The 19497-nt window shown below is 44.6% G+C and overlaps 3 protein-coding genes and 1 long non-coding RNA gene across 8 annotated transcripts; 1 reads left to right on the forward strand and 3 right to left on the reverse strand.

Moving 5' to 3' along the window:
• Nucleotides 1–420: 420 nt before the first annotated feature.
• On the reverse strand, nt 421–7798 carry LOC130533611 (polyunsaturated fatty acid 5-lipoxygenase-like). Its single transcript, XM_057047175.1, has 15 exons — nt 7641–7798; nt 5611–5786; nt 4984–5182; nt 4825–4906; nt 4631–4753; nt 4440–4546; nt 4202–4374; nt 3883–4029; nt 3615–3818; nt 3457–3543; nt 3199–3377; nt 2989–3110; nt 2812–2912; nt 1446–1616; nt 421–1342 (listed from the first exon to the last, which is right to left on the reverse strand). The coding sequence occupies exons 2-15, from the start codon at nt 5758–5760 to the stop codon at nt 1163–1165; spliced, it is 2025 nt and encodes a 674-aa protein (XP_056903155.1). The 5' UTR covers nt 5761–5786; nt 7641–7798; the 3' UTR covers nt 421–1162.
• Nucleotides 7799–8649: 851 nt separating this feature from the next.
• LOC130533612 (polyunsaturated fatty acid 5-lipoxygenase-like) lies at nt 8650–14014 on the reverse strand. Its single transcript, XM_057047176.1, has 14 exons — nt 13553–14014; nt 12419–12617; nt 12255–12336; nt 12062–12184; nt 11698–11804; nt 11425–11597; nt 11171–11317; nt 10888–11091; nt 10738–10824; nt 10394–10572; nt 10177–10298; nt 9341–9441; nt 9103–9273; nt 8650–8965 (listed from the first exon to the last, which is right to left on the reverse strand). The coding sequence occupies exons 1-14, from the start codon at nt 13700–13702 to the stop codon at nt 8786–8788; spliced, it is 2025 nt and encodes a 674-aa protein (XP_056903156.1). The 5' UTR covers nt 13703–14014; the 3' UTR covers nt 8650–8785.
• LOC130533621 (uncharacterized) lies at nt 11594–13472 on the forward strand. The gene is made up of 2 exons (XR_008952627.1): nt 11594–12233; nt 12308–13472. It is a non-coding gene; the product is annotated as an uncharacterized LOC130533621 (long non-coding RNA).
• Nucleotides 14015–14226: 212 nt separating the features above from the next.
• slc25a16 (solute carrier family 25 member 16) lies at nt 14227–19453 on the reverse strand. Of its 5 annotated transcripts, none has more exons than XM_057047181.1 (11): nt 19294–19453; nt 19119–19155; nt 18855–18980; nt 18280–18372; nt 18065–18198; nt 17806–17869; nt 17438–17559; nt 17280–17346; nt 17043–17205; nt 16833–16901; nt 14227–16425 (listed from the first exon to the last, which is right to left on the reverse strand). In XM_057047181.1, exons 3-11 carry the CDS (start codon nt 18934–18936, stop codon nt 16269–16271), a joined length of 951 nt encoding a protein of 316 aa, XP_056903161.1. In that variant the 5' UTR covers nt 18937–18980; nt 19119–19155; nt 19294–19453; the 3' UTR covers nt 14227–16268. The 5 variants fall into 5 exon arrangements, with proteins under 5 accessions (XP_056903161.1, XP_056903160.1, XP_056903162.1 ...); XM_057047180.1 differs by having other exon boundaries at nt 19243–19453; XM_057047182.1 differs by having other exon boundaries at nt 19338–19448.
• Between the last annotated feature and the right edge of the window lie 44 nt (nt 19454–19497).

Below are 19497 nucleotides of genomic sequence, written 5' to 3' on the forward strand. Positions count from 1 at the left end.
GGGCGTGTTTTTTGTACCAAAGGTAATTTTAAACACAGTTGACAATTTAACATGCCATTTACTATGTTCTGACCATATTTGTTTATTAAATCAACATAAAATATAAGATGTGAAAGTGTTAACTTGATTTGCTTCTTTGTTTCTAACTACATTTAGCTACATCTGTCTACAGATGATTGACTTGAATATATATGTTTCCCTATCTAAAATATGTTTGTGTGTGAATTTACTCTGAATTAGCAACTGTAGAGCATTTGGTAAAAGTGCTTTTCCCATTTAAATTAAATCTTATGTCTTTGATTTAACTTCCAGTTATTGAACAAAGCATGCAGTATTAAAGAGCAGCCTGTTAACAATGTGTTTCTAGAAAATAATATCAATATCAGATTCATTCAGTAAAACAGAAACAATAAAAATCACTTCATTTTTAATTTCCTGCTCTTTAATTCTACATGCTTGATGAATAATTGGAAGTTTAACTTAAAGCTCTTTTGAGACATTGTCACAATCTGCAGAAACAATCAGTTTAATCCGGCACACCTGTGCCATTTGTCCTCAGTCATCAGCTTATTCAGCACACATGTTTTGCCCTGCTTTCAAAACCCAGCCTTGTAGACCGTCTGCCAAGTTGTTTGTAGGTTACTGCTGTTCTCTCCAGTGTTAGTATTTGGCCTGTCTTGCCTTTGTCCTGTACCCAGCTTTCTGTTCGATTATTGCCTGTCAAGATTTATTACTGGCTGTATATGAGTTGGGCATGAGTTGTTTGGAAACTGCTCATGGTCAATAAAGTGTGTTTGGAAACTTCAACTCAATTTGTGTGTGCTGCATTTGGGGCCTACTGCCCTGTGAGACATAACTATTACATTGGTTAACAATAGATAACAATAATTAACAATAATTTTAAGGTTTATTTGGTGTAAAGAGAGATTGGACTGATTTTATTTTTTTTTAATTTTTTACAACATTTTAATCTGTGCTTGATTTGGAATCACCTGAAATGGAAAATAATTTTTTTTAAAAACCCATAGTAACCAGAATTTGACCAGACCAGAATTTTACCCATTAACTTATTGGAAAACAGTTAGAAATTGAACCCAAGACACTCAGTGGGAATATAACAACGATTAAAATCACATATTGGAGCTCAAATGTAACATCAATCTCAAATAGACACACTGTTTGGGATTTTATCGGGGGACATGTAGTAATAAGGAAGCTCCTTTCCCTCATTCCTCTTTTTGATGGAGAAGGTGATTTCTGCAAGCTGCTTCCTAAACTTGTCCATGGCTGCCTTCACTGGCTGCTCGGTGAAGTGGTCATCAGGAAATGTGCCCAGGTACAACTGTAGACACAGAAATCAATCAGCCTTGATGGTTAAAGAATGAAATTCTTGGGGAATTAGATAATTTGGCTGCTTCAATGTTCAACTGGTTATTTCATTGCACCTCTTTCTCCTGGTAACGACTGAGGGCCCAGATGGCACCCAGGACCGAGACAGACCGTCCACAGTCTGGAAGGGTCTCCATGATTAAGGTCATATCAGCCAGGCCCTTCTGTTTGGGCGGGGGTCTCCGCATGGTTGATGGAGCGTTGGGGACCCAGGAATACCAGTCAAACTGCACAATGTACAACAATTAGTGGCAACGCTGCTCCTCACATACAGAGTTTGATGTTGCCTGGTACCGTATTTTCACAACTATAAGGCGCACCTAAAACACTGAGATTTTCTCAAAAATCAACAGTGCGCCTTATAATATGGAGCGCCTGTGTGTGGACTGAGTTCCAAAATCTGCTGTGCACCTTTGGTGGGTGCACTACGGTAAACGCTCCGCCAATCGATTAGCGGCACACCTACGCGTAAGGATCCCTTAAAATGGCGCCGGTCAAGCAAGACGTGTATGAATGAGGCTTACTTTAAACTGCAGGCCATCGAATATGCGGCTGAAAATGGCAATCGAGCAATCTTATTGTTTTCGCTTTATGAGGAGGTGGCATCTCTCCATACGCGCAAGGACAACTGTTGCGCAGCGGCTGCCTGCGGACTACCAGGAGAGGGCGGCCATCTTCTGCACCTACTGCCGCGACAAGATAACCGCGCCCAGCCACATCACCAACATGGATGAGATCCCTCTGACTTTTGACATCCCTTTGGGACCAGCACGGTGGCGATACACACAACGGGGCATGGGAAGTCATCATTCACCGTGGTTCTCGGCTGCCACGGAAACGGACAGAGCGCTGGATGACGGAAGGCGAATACTCCTTCACAAAGATTATGAGGCAGCGGCGGGCAAGTTATGCCACCATATGCGGGTGGATTGTAGACGCATGGGCTATGATACCGTCTTCATGTATTGGAAGAACTTTCACAAAATCAACGCTGAAGCGGAACCGGTCGGTGAGTCCGATTCAGATGATTAAGAAGAGGAATTCGGGATGTTGGACATTGAAATAGTGCAGCTGTTTAATTCAGATACAGAAGATGAAAACTTTGATGGTTTTGTGGCGGAATAATGAATATTTTGTTCAATAAATGTGTCGAAACTCACTGTTTTACTTCCGTTGTCATTTTTTACTGTATGTTTCAGCATGCGCCTAATAATACGGTGCACCTTATGTATGTTTTAAATACAGAAATAGCACCCATAAGTGAGACTGCACCTTTTAATACAGTGCGCCTTATGGTCGTGAAAATACGGTACATTTTTCCAAAATCAAAGCTTTGACCCAAGTCAAGCTATTAGAACAACATTTCTTTTAAAAACTCTTTTAGATCAAGTTCATCTTTTTCTTTAGTGGTGGGGATCTGACCTGTCCAAAGTTGACTGCGGCGTGTTGAGCAGAAGCCGTGAAGATAACCACAGTCAGGTATTTTGTTAGTTCCTCCCGGGTTTTGAAACATCTGGGAAACTCTGTTGGACAGGAACACAAACTCAGTAAGAGCTGCAATTATTTGGACAGCAGAATTTTTGTATTTATTGACCTCACCACATTGGTCAAAGTTCTGCATCCCAAAGTCTCTCACATCCTGAACAAAGGCCTGGATCTCTTTGTCATGCTGAACTGCTTCATCGTCCTTGTAATAAATACAGACAACCTCACAAATATAACTGCAAAAAGAAAACAAGACATCAGTCACCAACAGAGATGTAGCACTCTTCAACACACCCATCTCCATAGAAACAAGATGCCTCTGACCTCTTGATGGCCTCCCACACCTTCAACCCATCATCTCTGTAGAAGTAGGTGGGCAGCTCCTCCTTGCTGTCCATACCGCGAGTTTTGAATGAATCCGGGAAGCAGAGAGATCCAAAGGTCAGCGTCTTCGTGGCCTTCTGAACCAGCTGGACGTGACCACCTCCCCCTGTGGAATTTGCCTTGAAGATGGAAAAGACACTGTTTCATTTCACATTTTCTGGAAGTTTATCCCCCTTTATGTCTTTTCCACAAACTCACCTTGTCAAAAATGCCGCCTTCACCGATGAGCTCCTCTCTCGCTTTGGTGTCAATGGCGATAGTGAAGCGAATGTGTGGAATGAGAAGCTGGAGGAAGGGACATTCATCTGAGAGAAAACCAATGGACGCCTCACTTCACTCTTTAGGCTGATCTTTACCTTATACACGGGGTGAACAGCAGGGAGCTGCCTAAACAGGGCAATAGCAAACATCTCGGAGATCAAGTGTGTCCTGAGGAGATGCGTGACAATCTGGTGGTGCTGGACTTCAATGGAGCGTACCCAGATCTTTGCCAGCAGCCAGTCATACTCGGCATCGGTGGGCAGGAAGATGGGGTTGTCTTCTCCAGGAATTTGATTGAGCTGGAAGGCAATTAAGGCGATTCAACTAAAATGCTGTCACAGACACCATGTGAACATGAATTACCTGTATGGCGATGGGCATTATCTCCTTCTGAAGGTCTCTGTAGAGCAGACAGATCGGAGCTGCCAAGTACTGCTGCGTTAGAGGATCTGTGTCGTTGGGTTTGATGCCATCCATGAACTCATAATCAGCGATGTAAATGTTACCTGCCTGAGACCAGAACATCACTTTCAAACCAGTCCAGCTGTAATCTGCATGTTCTTATTGATCATCATGATCACAAATCTCTTTGATTTCCTAAATGCTGAGATGATTTGAGAGTTTGTGCATTTGTAGAAGAACAGAGTTCTTTATTGTCTTATCTTATCAGGAGCAGGTCTACCTGTAACTCCTCCTCCAGAGTCAGTCCTCTCTCCAGGCAGACAGAGACCATCTCATTGGTGACAGGAAGTTTGTCAGGAAGCTTGGTGCACTTTTCAATCACGACAGGGTTGCATCCATTCAGAAACTGGTAGCCAAACATGAAGTCCTCCTTCCAGTGTTTCATCTCATACTCTGGAATAATATCATATCGTCATATCATATCATAGCATATCATACCATATCATGTTAACACTGACCTGAGGCTGTGTTTTTAATCGTCACAAAGATCCTCTCAAAATCAGCAAAGTCTTCCCAACTTGACTGAAACATGTTCTTGAATTTCGTCAAATTCAGGTTCTCCAACCTGCAAATTTATGTAACATCCCCTTTGTCTTTATTACATTTATAACCATTATTTATTGGGTACAATGTACCTGATGCAACCTACACTTTGATGTGGTTCAAAAAAAGATCCACCTCCTTGCGAGTGTCAAACTGGATGTCCCGGGGTAAATCTTTGTATCGGACAGCATCGATGCTCATAGGAAAACCAGGTTGCCACTGTGACCATCTATGAAAGAAGCTGGGATTAAATCATGGTTTCACATGAGAGCAGAAACTGCTGGTGTTGGAAGAACCTGCCTGTAGGTTTTCCTCCTCAGCTCCAGCTCTTTGTCTCTATGTTCCATCAATGGGGCACTCTTGTCGTCCTGAGGAAGGATCGCTACAGTAGACATGAGACACAATGAGGCCTCTAGATGTGATAGTTAACAAAAACAGAACATCAACTCATTGCTCCACCTCGGCCATCTCGCAGCACCACCTCCTTGTCATCCACCAGCCAGCGGAAACAGGGAAATTCCACAGACTGTCCAGAGGGGGTCTTCACTGTGATGGACCTGCAGTACCAGTCATCAAACACCAGGAACTTCTCCTTCTGAAGTTTCACCATGATGATTTCTCCCAGGTCCTCTTTAATGTCAATTACATATGTGTCCACCTGCAATTAAGTCAAAGGATCATTTGCACAAATGTTCAACAAATGGTGGAAACTGGGACGCAAGAAAGCACACGTGCAGGCAAACAGAGTGAAGTTAGCAGTGATGTCATTCCTGTTATAGTTATTACAACTATAGCTGTTACATGCATGTAATGTGTCTTTAAAGGTTCAATTCTTTGTATCCAGACTTAAACAACAAGTAAAACTTTCATCAGAGTTTTCAAACTCTAATCTTTATACACACTATGTTTATTTGGCTCTGAAGCACAAAAAAATGAATATACAAAGAATAAGATTATGTTAGTGGTATTATCAATAGACCACAACATTTGGTTTGGTTTTAACACTGTGCCTAAAAAGAACCGCTTTCATTCCAAAGTTGCCGCATATTTATTCTTACAGCTCTTCATCAATGCAACTTCACTTACCGCCATCCTGGCAAAGTCATTGTATAGAGGCTTGTCCAGCAATGTTCTTCTGCTGCACTGCAGAGTGCCCACCAACGTAATGTAGACAGAGTTATCCGTCCCATCGAAAGCGTTGCTCCCTGTGGCAACGCTCACCGTGTAAGAAGGCATAATGCTGAGACTGGTCCAAACGTCACCTCAAGATAAGGAAAACCAGAGATCACAGTGAACCCATCTAGGTGTTCATGCATTTAAATAAGAGGGATTTGTGGTTAGCAATGGCTAACTCTGACCAGACCATTTTATTGGTGGACTCAAAAGCAGGACCACAAAGCCATCTTCTACATTCTAGAGAAATGACTTTCTAATTAATCTAGAATCATTACAAAGACTATGATATGCTTCTACACTAATCTCTGGCATGAAACAGTCACAAGACAAAAAGAACTGGGAAGAAAAATACTCTTCAAACACTATTAGTTCACATGTGGAAATCATCAAGAATGTGCACAAGGGTGGGTAACACAACAGGGCAGGGGGCCAGGAACTTGAGTCTGAGATTTATTAAGAGGGATCCAGTGTCTCTCATCACAGAGATGATCATAGCCCTCCAGTCAACTAGGTACTGCTTGTCATGGCCCTTGTTTCTCACAACCAACCACTTGTTGACCATGTAGTCTGGGCCTTAACTGTCTAGGGTGGAGAAGACTTGGAAGTTGGAACCATCAGAGTGTCTTTTGCAAGCCTGGCTTTACTACTCTGACGTGTATGGAGCAGAGTGTCCATGGTAGTCAACTGCTGCCTTCAACCAGGCTGTGTCTTGAACAAGGATCCTCCCAGCCACAGTTTTGCCGCAGGGTCTGAGTTCCAGATAAAACAGTTGTGACCAGCTGGTTTAGTGTTCTGAGAAGTGGGCGTGTACAGCAGAGTGAAAGTGAACAAGCTAATTGGTCAACAAGGAATCGTTGAACATTTTTCGATTATCATTGGCTGGCCAATTGGCAACTGCACAGTCTTTTTCCAGGTCCATGTGAATCTGATTTGAGTTAATTACGTAACCAAGGAAGGAGAGTGAATCTCCAGGCTGGACAGCTGGAGTGTTGGTTAAACCAAAAGGCATGCTCACCATCTTTGATTCTGATGGATTTCTGAGGCCTAATTTGGTGAAGATCAAGGGCTTTTGTGAGAGCTCAAAACATAAAATAGCAACTGTAGATGGTACCGATTCTTTAACATTATTGCATTCAAAGGGCTATAATCAGCACGTGGCCTCAACAATCAACCCGTTTTGCCAATAGAGAACAACCCTGCCAACTGCTGATAATGATAACGTTCTTTGCTTTCAATGAATTTTCTATGCATTCCTCCATTGCCTTTCACACACGTCTCAAAATCAAATACAAACTCGCTTTAGAAACTGGAGCACCAGGCAGCAAACTTATGGGGCAGTCAGAGGAGGTGAGGAGGTACAGCGGTTGCTTTGCTTTGTTAACTACTTCCTTTCTGGTCCCAGTAGCATAAAGAAACTTTGGAAAAACACAGATAAACATCTTTATTAAACTCCTGTGTGCTGTCTTCTCCCAGGATAATTCAGTTTGCTCCACTCTTTGATTTCTCTCAGCCACTTATGGATTGTTTTTGGAACCGAGGAAGTAACGAGGTGAAATCATACGGCTTCATTGCAATTCCTTGTAAAATAAAAACATGAACAAATATGACAAAACATGCAACACCAGTTAAAATACTATAAAATCGCCTCAGGTCTCGGTGCCCAGCCATGTCTCAGCTTGTTTGTGTGTGTGGGTGTGTGTGTTTGAGTGTTTTAGCACTTTGTGCTACCCAGTGTATGAAAAGTGCCATATAAATAAAGATTGAATTGAATTGAACTGAATTGAAATGAAATGAAATGAAATGAAAACAACAGTTGAGCCTGCACCCTGCCTCTTGGTGGATCCCTTCAGTACACTTACCAGCATTTTTTTAATACCCAGCAAACCTGCTATAAAACATGTATGGATATATTTCATGAGGAAATTTATTGTTATCAGTACCTGATGAGTGGAGGTTCTTGAAGATTGTAGACCCGAGCAAGCGGTGAGTAGAGTCTCTCAATCTGAAACTGATTTTCCACAAGCTCCAGGCTGCCACCTCTATTGTCGGAGACACCTGAAACGTGGTTTAGCTAGTTTTACAGGAGAATCTCCACCACCAGATTATTCCGCTGTGCCACGCCACCTCCCACCTTCTCACCTACTGCCACCTTCACCACGAAAGTGGATTACTACGCCATCCAGAACAGTTTGTTATCAACTTATTTCTGAGTCCACACCCTTTCGCTCTGTGGTTTCCCCCCTGCACTATGCATCTTTCCTTCTATTTTTCTCTGCTTTTTAATCTTTGCTACTCAGCACTGTTATAACCATAGGTAGTTGGGCATACTTCACTGGGAAATCTAGTTCTGTTGGCACCATACCAGCACCAATGTCTGCAACCTGAGAAATACTTGAATGAAGTAGGTGTGTTCCTCCTGTTTTTCAATGCGGCAGCCTGAGATGAACCTCTTGTTTATTTCTTCTTTAGTTTTGTTGAATAAAATCCCCAAGGCTGCGTCCCACTGATTCCTTTGATTACTGGTGGATGTGATCCACATTGTCTACGGTTTAAACACCCATAATTTCCCATTAAGGAAAGTGCATCTGGGCTGTAATGAGTTAAAACTGGAGAAGCACGCGGAATGATCAGCTGTACTGTGGTCCACTGGCACCATAGCTGCTGTCACTTGGTTACGTTAGCTGGCATAAACGGTGTTTGTGAGACGCAGGGCAGATGGACCAGCAGGCTGCGCCTTTACAGCCCAACCCGATGATTCAGACGTGTCCAACAAGCTGCCGTGCTCCTCTGAGAGCAACTTTCATCACCATGGACTGACACCCACAGAATGCCACGACTATGTTGTGTTACATTTCAGTCATATTTCTGTCCGTATCTCATACCTGAAGTAAGTAATCCTTTATTTCACTAAAGCTGCATTTGTGTATTAGTGATGGACGTGAGCCTAGACAGCTGTGCAGCTCTTTTTTAATCAATAACATCCATTTTTACAGATGAGTCTGAAAACAAGAGATGGAAAGGTTAAAGCAGGCTAGTTTCCAAATTTCTTTCATCTTCCAAACACAAAAGAGGCACATTTATATTCTCAAACAGCAACACTGTTTGGGATTTTGTCGGGGGACATGTTGTAGTAAGGAAGCTTCTTTCCCTCGTTCCTCCTCTTGATAGAGGCGCTGATCTCCACAAGCTTCCTCCTGAACCGTTCCATGGCTGCCTTCACTGGCTTCTCAATGAAGTGTTCATCGGGATACATGCCCAAAAATAACTGCAGACGCAGAGAAGGGAGCCAGTCCGCACAGCAGGAGGAAGATGTTTCATGGAAGAGAAGAATTTCAGGTGCTAAAGTCATTCTATATGTGCTTGTTGGGTATGGAAAGGAGTGTGCGTGCTCGTGTGCATTACCTCATTCTCCTGATACTGGCTGAGGGCCCATACGGCACCCAGATGCCAGCTGGAACGTCCGCGATCAGGAAGACTGTCCACAATCAAGTTCACATCTGCCAGGCCCTTCTGGTCAGGTGGCGGTCTGCGCATGGTTGATGGAGCATTGGGGATCCAGGAACACCAGTCATACTGCGTAGTGTGCAACAGTTAAATGCCATTAACGGGTCTTAATACATCTGAATGATTCAGTGGTCACCTGTCCAAAGTTGACTGCTGCGTGCTGAGCCGAAGCCGTGAACACAATGATGGTCAGATACTCCGTCAGCTCCTCAAGGGTTTTCACAGACTTGGGAAATTCTGGAGGGAAGAAAAGTTCAATTCTGTGCTTAAAGTCAAATTGGGTTTTGGCAATAGGTAATGTAGAAACACAGGAAGGGGATTACAACATTGCTTCTCAGTTACTGACACCACAACAGTCGTCCTCCTTAAACCGATTGTAAAAAGACATCATTTGTGATGGCTAGTTGTCGCGATGCTCAAAATAGATCTAAATTCCATTCTGGAAGTGACTTTATGGACCCTAAAAATAGCAGAGTGGCGCTTATTTGGGCACCTGCACTGTGTCGGGGCAGGATAATTGACACACTGATGGTGTTGCCATGGACATAATGGCAGCGCCTGCTGTGCACCGTGCATTGCTCCGTGCAATTCCTCTGCAGCGGTAGCGTGAAAATCCCTGGAGAGAATAATTACGACTGCACAGAGCATCGTGCGGTGCTCCGTGCACGTGCAGGATGACATTGCTCGCGGTGCTTCTGGCTCAGAGGCCTTGTACATCCAGGAATCCTTTGGGAGGATGCTGGGACACCATGAATCCAGTTAGGGACTCATAAAAGGGGATTTTTTTACTGCAGGATCTCTGTTTTCCCCGTTTCCTTTGGACCAGGAAGCAAGATAGAATTTTGCAGAGCTAATAACAAATAATAAAGATTTTCATTTGGACGGGTGCAAAGATTTCTACCAGACCCAGACATCTGGTGCACAGAAACAGCAGTTGTGCTGTGTATTGACAACGGTTGGCGCTGCGCTCACCACAGGACTCAAAATCCTGCATCCCAAAGTTGTGCACGTCTTTGACAAAGGCTTGGATCTCTTCGTCTTCCTCAACCGCGTCATCGTCTTTGTAGTAAAGATGCAAGACGTCAGAAACAAAACTGGGAAAGAGAGAAGAAGTGTCACTCATTTTGCTAGGTGTACTTTCTCTTCCTTCAAACTCTCTCATCTCCATGGAAACAAGCCTGTTGCTGACCTCTGGGTGACCTCCCACACCTTCAACCCATCGTCTCTGTAGAAGTAGGTGGGCAGGTCCTGCTTCCTGTGCACACCGCGGGCTTCTATCGAATCCGGGAAGCACAGAGATCTGAATTTCAACGTCTTCACGGCCTTCTGGATCAGCTGGATGTGACCACCTCCCCCTGTGGCGTTTGCCTTACAGGTGGAAATGTAATATTAAATCTGTTGCTATGTTTAAAAAAAAACAAACTAAGAGATGCGATCGATTAACGCCTGGTTTGGTGTGACCCACAGAAAAGACGCAGATTCAGGAAGCTGACAATGAAAAGATGGTGCGAGTTTACCTGTGTCCAAACTCACCTTGTCAAAAATGCCACACTCGCAGATGAGCTGCTCTCTGGCTTTGGTGTTGATGGCGATGGTGAAGCGAATGTGTGGAATGAGAAGCTGGAGGAAGGGACATTCATCAACCAATGGACGGCTCACTTCACCCTTTAGGCTGATCTTTACCTTATACACGGGGTGAACAGCAGGGAGCTGCCTAAACATGGCGATAGCAAACATCTCGGAGATCAAGTGTGTCCTGAGGAGATGCGTGATGTTCTGGTGATACTGGAAGTCAGCGGAGCGGACCCAGATCTTTGCCAGCAGCCAGTCATACTCGGCATCGGTGGGCAGGAAGATGGGGTTGTCTTCTCCAGGAATTTGATTGAGCTGATAAAGCCATAGGAGTAGCAGGAAAGTTGAAATTTAAAATAATGGGATTAAAACACAGGTGGAATGAATGACTCACCTGGATGGCGATGGGCATGATCTTGTTCTGAAGGTTCTTGTAGAGCAGACAGAGCGGAGCCGCAATGTACTGCAGCGTGCACGGGTCTGTGCTGTTGGATTTGATGCCGTCCAAAATCTCATAGTCAACGATGTAAACGTTACCTGCCTGAAGAGATGAGTCGATTGAGAGTCCCGGACTTCTAAGTGTGCTAATTACCGAAGCGCTTGGTTATGCGTAACTGGTAAATTCATGTGGAAAAGCAGCAGGTCTACCTGTATCTCCTCCTCCAGAGTCAGTCCTCTCTCCAGGCAGACAGAGACCATCTCATTGGTGACAGGAAGTTTGTCAGGAAGCTTGGTGCACTTTTCAATCACGACAGGGTTGCATCCATTCAGAAACTGGTAGCCAAACATGAAGTCCTCCTTCCAGTGTTTCATCACATACTCTGGAATAACACAACACAACTCAATACAATACAATACAATACAATACAATACAATACAATACAATACAATACAATACAATACAATACAAGTAAAGCTGACCTGAGATTGTGTTTTTGATCCTCACAAAGATCCTCTCAAAATCAGCAAAGTCGCTCCAGGAGGACTGAAAATTGCGTATGAACTTGTTCATAAACAGGTTCTCGATCCTGCAAGTTCATGGTCATTAGTGTTATCATCCTCCAGCTGACACTCACATACATCCACAAACCAAATTTATCAGGAACTGAAAATAAAATGACATCGCAGACGCTGTAATGTGTGTGACCTTTGCTCAGAACTGCTGCCTAATGCGAACAGGTGCGTTTTAAATGTGACGTGTGAGGGACTTTATCTCTCCAGGTAATTCCAAGCAAGGAAACTAGATGCGTGTTGTGATGGCAGCGGGGAGGGGTCGAGAACGTACGCTTTTGTGTAGTTCAGGACAAAGTCCACTCCTTTCTCACTGTCGAACTGGATGTCGCGGGGCAAATCCTTGTGTCTGTTTGCATCTATGCTCATCGGGAAGCCTGGCTGCCACTCCTTCCATCTAAGAAAGTGGCAGATCACCGTTACTGCCGTGACATGAGTGCACAAATGTGAGTGTCTGAAGAACTTGCCTGTAGGTTTTCCTCCTCAGCTCCAGCTCCTTTTGTCTGTGTTGCTTCACCAGGCTGGTTCTGTCATCCTGAGGCAGAAATGCTGCAACACACACAGGACAAAGTGAGACTTCTGTCTGCCTCTTTGAGAAAAGAAGAGCAACAGATGGGGAGAGGGCAGCCACCTCGGCCATCGCGCAGCACCACCTCCTTGTCGTCCACCAGCCAGCGGAAACAGGGAAACTCCACATAGTCCCCGGCTGGAGTCTTGACTGTGATGTACCTGCAGTACCAGTCATCATCCACCCAGAACTTCCTCTTCTGAACTTTCACCAAAACGATCTCTCCCAGGTCCTCCCCTGCTCTGACGTCATAGGAATCCACCTGCGAATAAAAACACAACCCTTAAATGCGCAACATGTGCTGGAACTGAGGCGGCAAAGCGTTGATCATCTCCCCCCCGCTGGCAGGCCTGGACTAAGAGGGCAGGGGCCCCGGCCAAGTCTTGGACTTGTCCCCTACCTGACTGTCTCTCTCCTGTCTCTGCGCATCCACCTTATGCTGCATGTCCGTTTATGCAATTCCATTCTATCCATTTATTTTTTTGGTTGTACAGGGCGTGATTTGAAAAAATAGAGTTATTTAACGTGAAAATGTTTGTTTTCTCTTTACTTTTGTGTGTGCGCGTGTGTTCCTGACCTAGAATGGCCGTCAGCTAATCTGGCCTTGTTAATAGGAATTTTCAGCGTCGGTGATCTAGTCTCTAATATGATGGCCGTCCTTCTACAGAACCTGGTCCATATAATGATGTACAACAGTGGCTGCCATTTCTCCATCTTTGCATGACTCACCATCCTTCCGCTTCTTCTCATTTTTATGGCTGTCTTGTTTCCAACAGAGATTGCAAATGAAAACGGGTATGAAGCACCAGGGTGAATGATGGCGTGTCTTTTTAAATGCTTTATCCTCTCTAATTTAAGCAACCTAGTGAAGTTTTGGTTTTTATTAAAAGAAAGGCATCAAAACCTCCTTTTAAGCAAATAAATACAGATTATCTTCTTGCTTAAGGTAAAGCATTATTTTTCTCAATCTTGAGGTTGTGTGTGTAAACACCACAGAGGAAGTAGATGGCTGCCAGGTCCTTCTTCCCTCAACAGAGGTCGGTCAGTGTTGTGACACCACTTCAGACTGTAGCGGAGGCAGAATCTACTTCAATAAACCTGCAGCTCTGATGATAAACTGTATCACAATGTGTCGCGTTTGAGAGCTAAACGTTGACGAGAAGGTGCAACCCCCCCCCCCCAGTCAGCTCTGCTTACCGCTCCCCTCTCGAAGTCGTTGTACAGAGCTTTGTCCAGCAGCGTCCGCTCGCTGCATCGCTCTGTCCCCACCAGCGTGACGTAGATGTAGTCATCCGTCCCTGCAAACCACTGGCTCCCAGTGGCAACAGTCACGGTGTAGCAGGGCATGGCGGCGGGAAGATGGCCTCTGATGATGGAGAACGCTGCAGGAGAACAAACCTCTCACCACTCGGCTTCTTCCTCAAACCTCTCGAAAATCTGACTTGCGCCAGTGGTGACTGAGAAGGGGCTGACCTCCGCTTGTGCCCGAGTCACCGACGCTCTCTCCGCCCTCCCACTGCGAGGCCAGACTGGAGGCCTGCCCTCACAATGACAGGCCTTGTGGTCTGCTGTTATCCAGAGATTACAAATATATACAGTATACCACTGGTTTGAATCACATCCTCCATCTTTGTTCATGCACGTACGTTCATCTGGACTCCTTTCACGCCCACTAGTCTAACGGAGAATACATTCGCCCGCTTTACACCTCATATTTAACAGTCAAATTAGTGTGTGGCAGCATGCAGGAACCAGTGGAAGACTTGCAAATGCCCCCGTCTCCAGTGTCACACACAACGCCGTAACAGAGAGCCACTGTTTTTCTCCTTCAGCCGTTTGCTTTGACAGACAATGACGAGAGGGTCGGAGAGTTTCTATGGCAGGTAGTGTATTTTGGACACCGCTCGTAAAAACAAATTACAAAGACAGCAAACAAACAGAGGATGAGGCTTTTCCATTGTTCCGTTTTACCTGCACACATCCCAATCTGGATGTGGGATGAAGCACTTTCAGCTGCTTCATCTACCAAACAGGGATTACAATGAACATTTTTGCACTTTTATCAACCAAAATGCACAGGTGAGCTCAGCGCTGCAGGAATCCTGGAAGAACATGAAAAATACAACTTACAGAATCCTCAATTTGGTGTAGAAACACCATTTCACAACATGGTTAGTAAAGAAGACTTTGGTGTCAGAATCTGCAGGCAAGAGTTCAACAACGGCCAGCTCAGATTAGACCTTGGAAACACCCCTCTTAGTTTCTGTATCAGATAATATTGGCGGACACAACCTAGACAACCTAGTCAAAGGTCTGCGAGCTCCCGACTTCACTTCCAACTGCTTTTGACTTTCATTTAATTTAATTTTGAGCCGTCAATTGTTTCATCCCAAATCCACCGGGAAACATGGAGGCGAAACGCCCAAACCGCCTCATTGTTTAAATAATTAAACTGCACCATCTATGCAAATTCTCCGAGCTCGGCCTGATAAAAGCGCAGAACATACATCACCAACATCTGCACGTACTGTTTCTAATTAATCTTGTGCGTTTATCTTTTCCTGCGGGCAGCAGCAGGAGCAAAGCTGTTTAAGCTACAAGAGGGGAACATCAGCCGTCTGATGAAATGTTGGGAAAGCTTCTGCAGAGATGGTAGGATGCTGCAGTTTGTGGTTAGCTAAACAAATAGTCATTTCAAAGCAATGCTCTTTGTTCAAGTTGCACAAGACTCACTCTTCAAATGTTTAAGTGACAAGTGAATCCTCTGAGCTTGTTTAAAATTATTTGGGGATTATGTCTCCATGCCCTGGAACAACACTGCACCGCCCTACAATCTAAACACACAGCCACTCCACCTCCAGCACAGGCTTCCTCTGCACACCTGTGAGTTGTAATATTTTTAAGACATGTAGGAGATGAATGCCAGCAAAGATGCCACAGACACCACAGCACATGCTGACAGGGGATAGAGGTAGAGTACTCATGTTGCTACGCTCACGTGCTTGTTACCACTTCACATCGAGTGTTCTCGAACTGACCGGAAGCGACTCTTCTAAGGCAACTGCTTTTTGGATCTCTGAAGGCAGAGAGAAACCACATCGCTGCGAGGATGTAAGACTTAGGACGCAGGAGAACGAAGACTAAAAAAGCTCAAACAGACATTGGCAATGGCTTGAAGGCCTTTCAGTCAATAATAAATACACCGTTAATTTCAATCGGCCGGTTCGTACATTCAGTGAGCAGAAACTGCTGGCTGATTTAGGCTGAATCACTGCTTATTTCCCCCCTCTGTCCAGCAACTCTTGACAAGTTCAAGATAATAATTGGCTCGTAAAGTTAAGTGTGTTTGAATGGTCTGTCCACCTCTTCAGGTGAACAGCTCCAGTCCAGATACAATGCTGCCACCCAGCGGCAGCAGGTTGAAATAGATGATTTTAAACCAAACTGGGGTGTAATTTCTCTCCTGAAGACCTCCAAACACCCCAGTTCTGCATACAAGCCAACACCAAGAAGACTCTATATTGTCTGAATGCACAGTAACAAATAAAGAAAGGTATTTAACATGGTATGAAAGATTATAGTGAAATTTCATGTTTTGCAATTTAACACATTAACTGAATGTGACACTTTTTAAATAAAACAATATAAATGATCTGATTATCTCTAAATTCCAAAGTAGATCCCTTAAACATATATTACATATTCAATATTAGAAAATAATTTCTTCTATTTCCGCAACACACCGATGAGTAAACTTTCCTGTTTGATATGTAGGTTTGTTTGGAGTTTAAAAATAAAAAAGACAGTTTAGAAGAAAATGCCCCCATTGCTGCAGCGTAAGGAGAAGCCGGCGAGTCGAAGGAAGCGCCGAGGTCGATCTGTCTGACGTCTCAGGCTGATGTTGAAGAAGCCGCTAGTTCAGGTGGAGGACCTGCTTCATGAACTCATAGGTGGTGAAGGCCATGGCCTGGGAGGGCACGCAGCGGATGTAGTTGAGAGAAAGGCCTCGGTACAATCCCGCCTTGATCCCGTACTCCTTATACACGTACGTCAGGGTCTTGATCAGTGAGCTGTTTTCAAGCACAGACAAGGACAGACTTTATTTTAATGGTGTTGTGGGTTCGCATTTTTACGGGAATCGACGGGGTATCCGGAGTCCTGGGGTGTCCGGTTGGTGGAAGCAATCTCAAGAACCGCGATGGTTTCAGAAAGAATTTCCAAAACAGAAACCACAGCGCGACGCTACAGTCGATCACACCGCTGTGGCCGGCCCTCAGTATTACAATACGCCAACTTGTGAGACAAATTGAGATTCTTTTATTGTCTTTAGCAGCAATTATACCGCAACAGCAACCCTCAAAATGATAAACAGCGTCAAATGTGCAAGTCGTGGCATTATTGTGAGTCACACAGGGATGAGTAACAAGTCACAGTGGTGCTGTGGAAAATGGGAAGGAGAAACCAGGCGGATACTTACACACACTTCTCAGAGTCAGGGAGGATGGCGCCTAACTGCATTCTTCTCCGAGCCACATCTAAAGGGTATCTAAATTCATGGGAATATAATGCGGCACATGATAAATGTGGGTGCTCACGGAGAAGCCGCGGCCAACCTGCAAACAACAATCAGCCGTGTCGTCAGCTCATCATGCCAAAGCTGGTTGGTCTCCCTGACGGCGGCACTTACGATATTGTCTGGGCGATGGCACCGGCCACGCCGCCGCAGAGCAGGTTGACGTGGGGTTTTAGAATCAGGACGTCGGGATTGTCTGAAGACGGGCGACCCAGCTGCTCCGGGAAATGTTTGAGGCCAAGGCTCTTCAGCGTGCCAAAGGTGAAGAACGAGAAGCCTGGAGAGGGGAGCAGATACAGTCAGGAGATTCAGAGTTTCAGCAAAATACACCCCCAAAATGCCACTGGTCACCTGCATAAGGAGCCATTCCTATAAGTGTTGGAGTGAGCCCCCGGTAGAAGCCCAAAACACCCCCTTCCTGTAGCCCAGAGGAGAATTTATGGTTTATAAAGTAGGTAGACACTACAACTAGTCACCTTTTCATATTTTTAACTGTGGACAAGCACTACCTTAAGGTAGATGGTGTGGAAGGCGTTGGCGATCCCAGTGTAGCGATGCTCTCCTGTCACCTGGAAGGCCAGCCGAGCTCTGACCACATCTAGCGGGTAGGTGCAGATGACTGCAGTCATTCCTGAAACAGGCGATTGATCACACACATGGTCTCGCTTAAATGTGGATGACTGGCAAAACACAGAAAAGCCGATCCGGAGTTTACTTTGGATTTTACGGGATTCTTCCATCTACATTCCATTTAGACAGCTGCAAGCATCAGATCTTTAACGTACCATTAAGTGAAAGCAAAGTAAGGATTCGATTAACGCAGGACATGATATCTGGTACTGACTTAAAAGGAAAGGTCTTTGATTTATGGCCCTACCTGCCATAGATCCTGCCATCAGACGATGGATGTGTCCATAGATCCCGATCTGAGTGCCTAAGAGCTGTTAAAAAAAGAGAAAGAAATGATCAGACGGATTACCAGAGAGGAGACAAAGGTCAATGTTTCCACCAAATAATAAATACAATAAAAAAATAATAAATGCACCAATATCTACCAGCCTCATGGTAAATCACACACAGAAGCAGAACCAGTGCTACTAACAATATCGAGCGTATAGGAGCTCTTGTTTGTTTACCTTTTTGTAAATGTCAAAAGCCATGAACTGGATGGCTCCATAAGGAAATATCCTAACCATCATGGCCCCGTTGCCCTTGTACAAGCCAAGGAAGCCTTCTTTCTGCGGCACAGCTTTGAATGTGGCAAAGACGCCTGAAAATAAGAAGACAGTGGCTTCAAGCATGCAGAACACATCACTAAACACATGTGCCATTTCATGTCTGCGGCTGATACCCAGATGTTTGTAATGGGGGTTCTGGGCTTGAAGCAGAATCTTGATTCTGTCCAGAGGAGCAATGGTTGTTTTGGCACAACATCCCGCTACACCTGCAGAGAATAGATGCATGGAAACAACACGCAGTAGTCATTATGATAAAATAGATCACCCTTCTAGCAACTTTACTAACCCCTATTGAAGGAACCATCTGTGCGCTGCGCATTTATCTTACAGTGTTTTGTAATACAACATTTAAGGCTTTAACAGGATTTAACCAAGATGCTGACGATTAACAAAATACAATTCAGCCATATTGCTGGGACGTATGTTTTATGTGAGGTAATTATTAGCTAACAAACTATAAACTGTAACAAAGGCTATCTTCGTTTTATGGCAGTGTGCTTTTAAGCTATCCTAAAATATTGACTCTTCAGGCACCTTTGTTGCAGAAGTCGACTGCAGATAAGCTTTAGATAGCTCCCAGGCAGGAGAGCATTAGGAGATAAGGTGTTTTCCTGGACTTCTTTTCCTTGATATGATGCAACAATTATGTGATGGGACTCAAACGACCAAAACTGAAGTCAGATTTTACCTCCAGCTACAAACGACCGGAGCCAGTAGTAATCGCCCTTGCTGCTTATGGCAGGTGTGGAGACGGCAGCCTCTGATGACATCCTCCCTGCTCAGGAGTCTGCTACATTCATGTCCGTACACAATCCTGAAATGAAATTGTAAGTGCAGGTGTGGCTGAGTACAATGAATTATTGACATCATTGCAGATATTCCCTAACGTTTCTGCACAAGGTTGAGATGTACGTATGGAGAACAAGTGCAAAATATAAACAAGAGGAATTACCTAACGGACAGATTGGCAGTTTAATGAAGAGGGACCTCTGACAAGACATCCAAAGTGTAAAAAGTGAATAAAAACAGCAAAGCGGAAAGGAGGTTTGTTGAAATACAGATGGTCGTTTCGTCACCAAACTCTCAATTTTCCTCTCCTTGACCTGACGGCGAAAATATATCCTTACATAGTGGATCGCTGGTTTGGTCGCAACGAACAGATCGCCGGTACCTTTTCGTATTGAGAAGCCTGAAATTTGTAGTTTTGGGTATGAATGCGACGCAGTCCCGCATAACCGTGCCCTTCGCTCCTCCGGAGTGACAGTCGCATGTTGATGACGCGAGAATGGCGCACGAGCTGTCACTTCTCTGGGTAAAGGGGCGTGGTTTCA

This window comes from Takifugu flavidus, chromosome 11 (genome assembly GCF_003711565.1).
Source record: "Takifugu flavidus isolate HTHZ2018 chromosome 11, ASM371156v2, whole genome shotgun sequence".
Taxonomy (NCBI): Eukaryota; Metazoa; Chordata; class Actinopteri; order Tetraodontiformes; family Tetraodontidae; genus Takifugu; species Takifugu flavidus.

What these genes read in the sequence shown, in the direction of transcription:
- LOC130533611 (XM_057047175.1), bottom strand. Translation starts at nt 5,760, where the DNA reads ATGCCTTCTTACACGGTGAGCGTTGCCACAGGGAGCAACGCTTTCGAT. An exon ending in ATGACTTTGCCAGGATGGCG is followed by an intron (nt 5,183 to 5,610) that starts GTAAGTGAAGTT and finishes ACTTAATTGCAG; the next exon opens with GTGGACACATATGTAATTGA. An exon ending in GTGTGGGAGGCCATCAAGAG is followed by an intron (nt 3,111 to 3,198) that starts GTCAGAGGCATC and finishes TTCTTTTTGCAG; the next exon opens with TTATATTTGTGAGGTTGTCT.
- LOC130533612 (XM_057047176.1), bottom strand. Translation starts at nt 13,702, where the DNA reads ATGCCCTGCTACACCGTGACTGTTGCCACTGGGAGCCAGTGGTTTGCA. An exon ending in CTCTGGAGGAGGAGATACAG is followed by an intron (nt 11,318 to 11,424) that starts GTAGACCTGCTG and finishes TCATCTCTTCAG; the next exon opens with GCAGGTAACGTTTACATCGT. An exon ending in GCCAGTATCAGGAGAATGAG is followed by an intron (nt 8,966 to 9,102) that starts GTAATGCACACG and finishes CTGCGTCTGCAG; the next exon opens with TTATTTTTGGGCATGTATCC.
- slc25a16 (XM_057047181.1), bottom strand. Translation starts at nt 18,936, where the DNA reads ATGTCATCAGAGGCTGCCGTCTCCACACCTGCCATAAGCAGCAAGGGC. An exon ending in GATGGCAGGATCTATGGCAG is followed by an intron (nt 17,560 to 17,805) that starts GTAGGGCCATAA and finishes CGCCTGTTTCAG; the next exon opens with GAATGACTGCAGTCATCTGC. An exon ending in GCCATCGCCCAGACAATATC is followed by an intron (nt 16,902 to 17,042) that starts GTAAGTGCCGCC and finishes CCATGAATTTAG; the next exon opens with ATACCCTTTAGATGTGGCTC.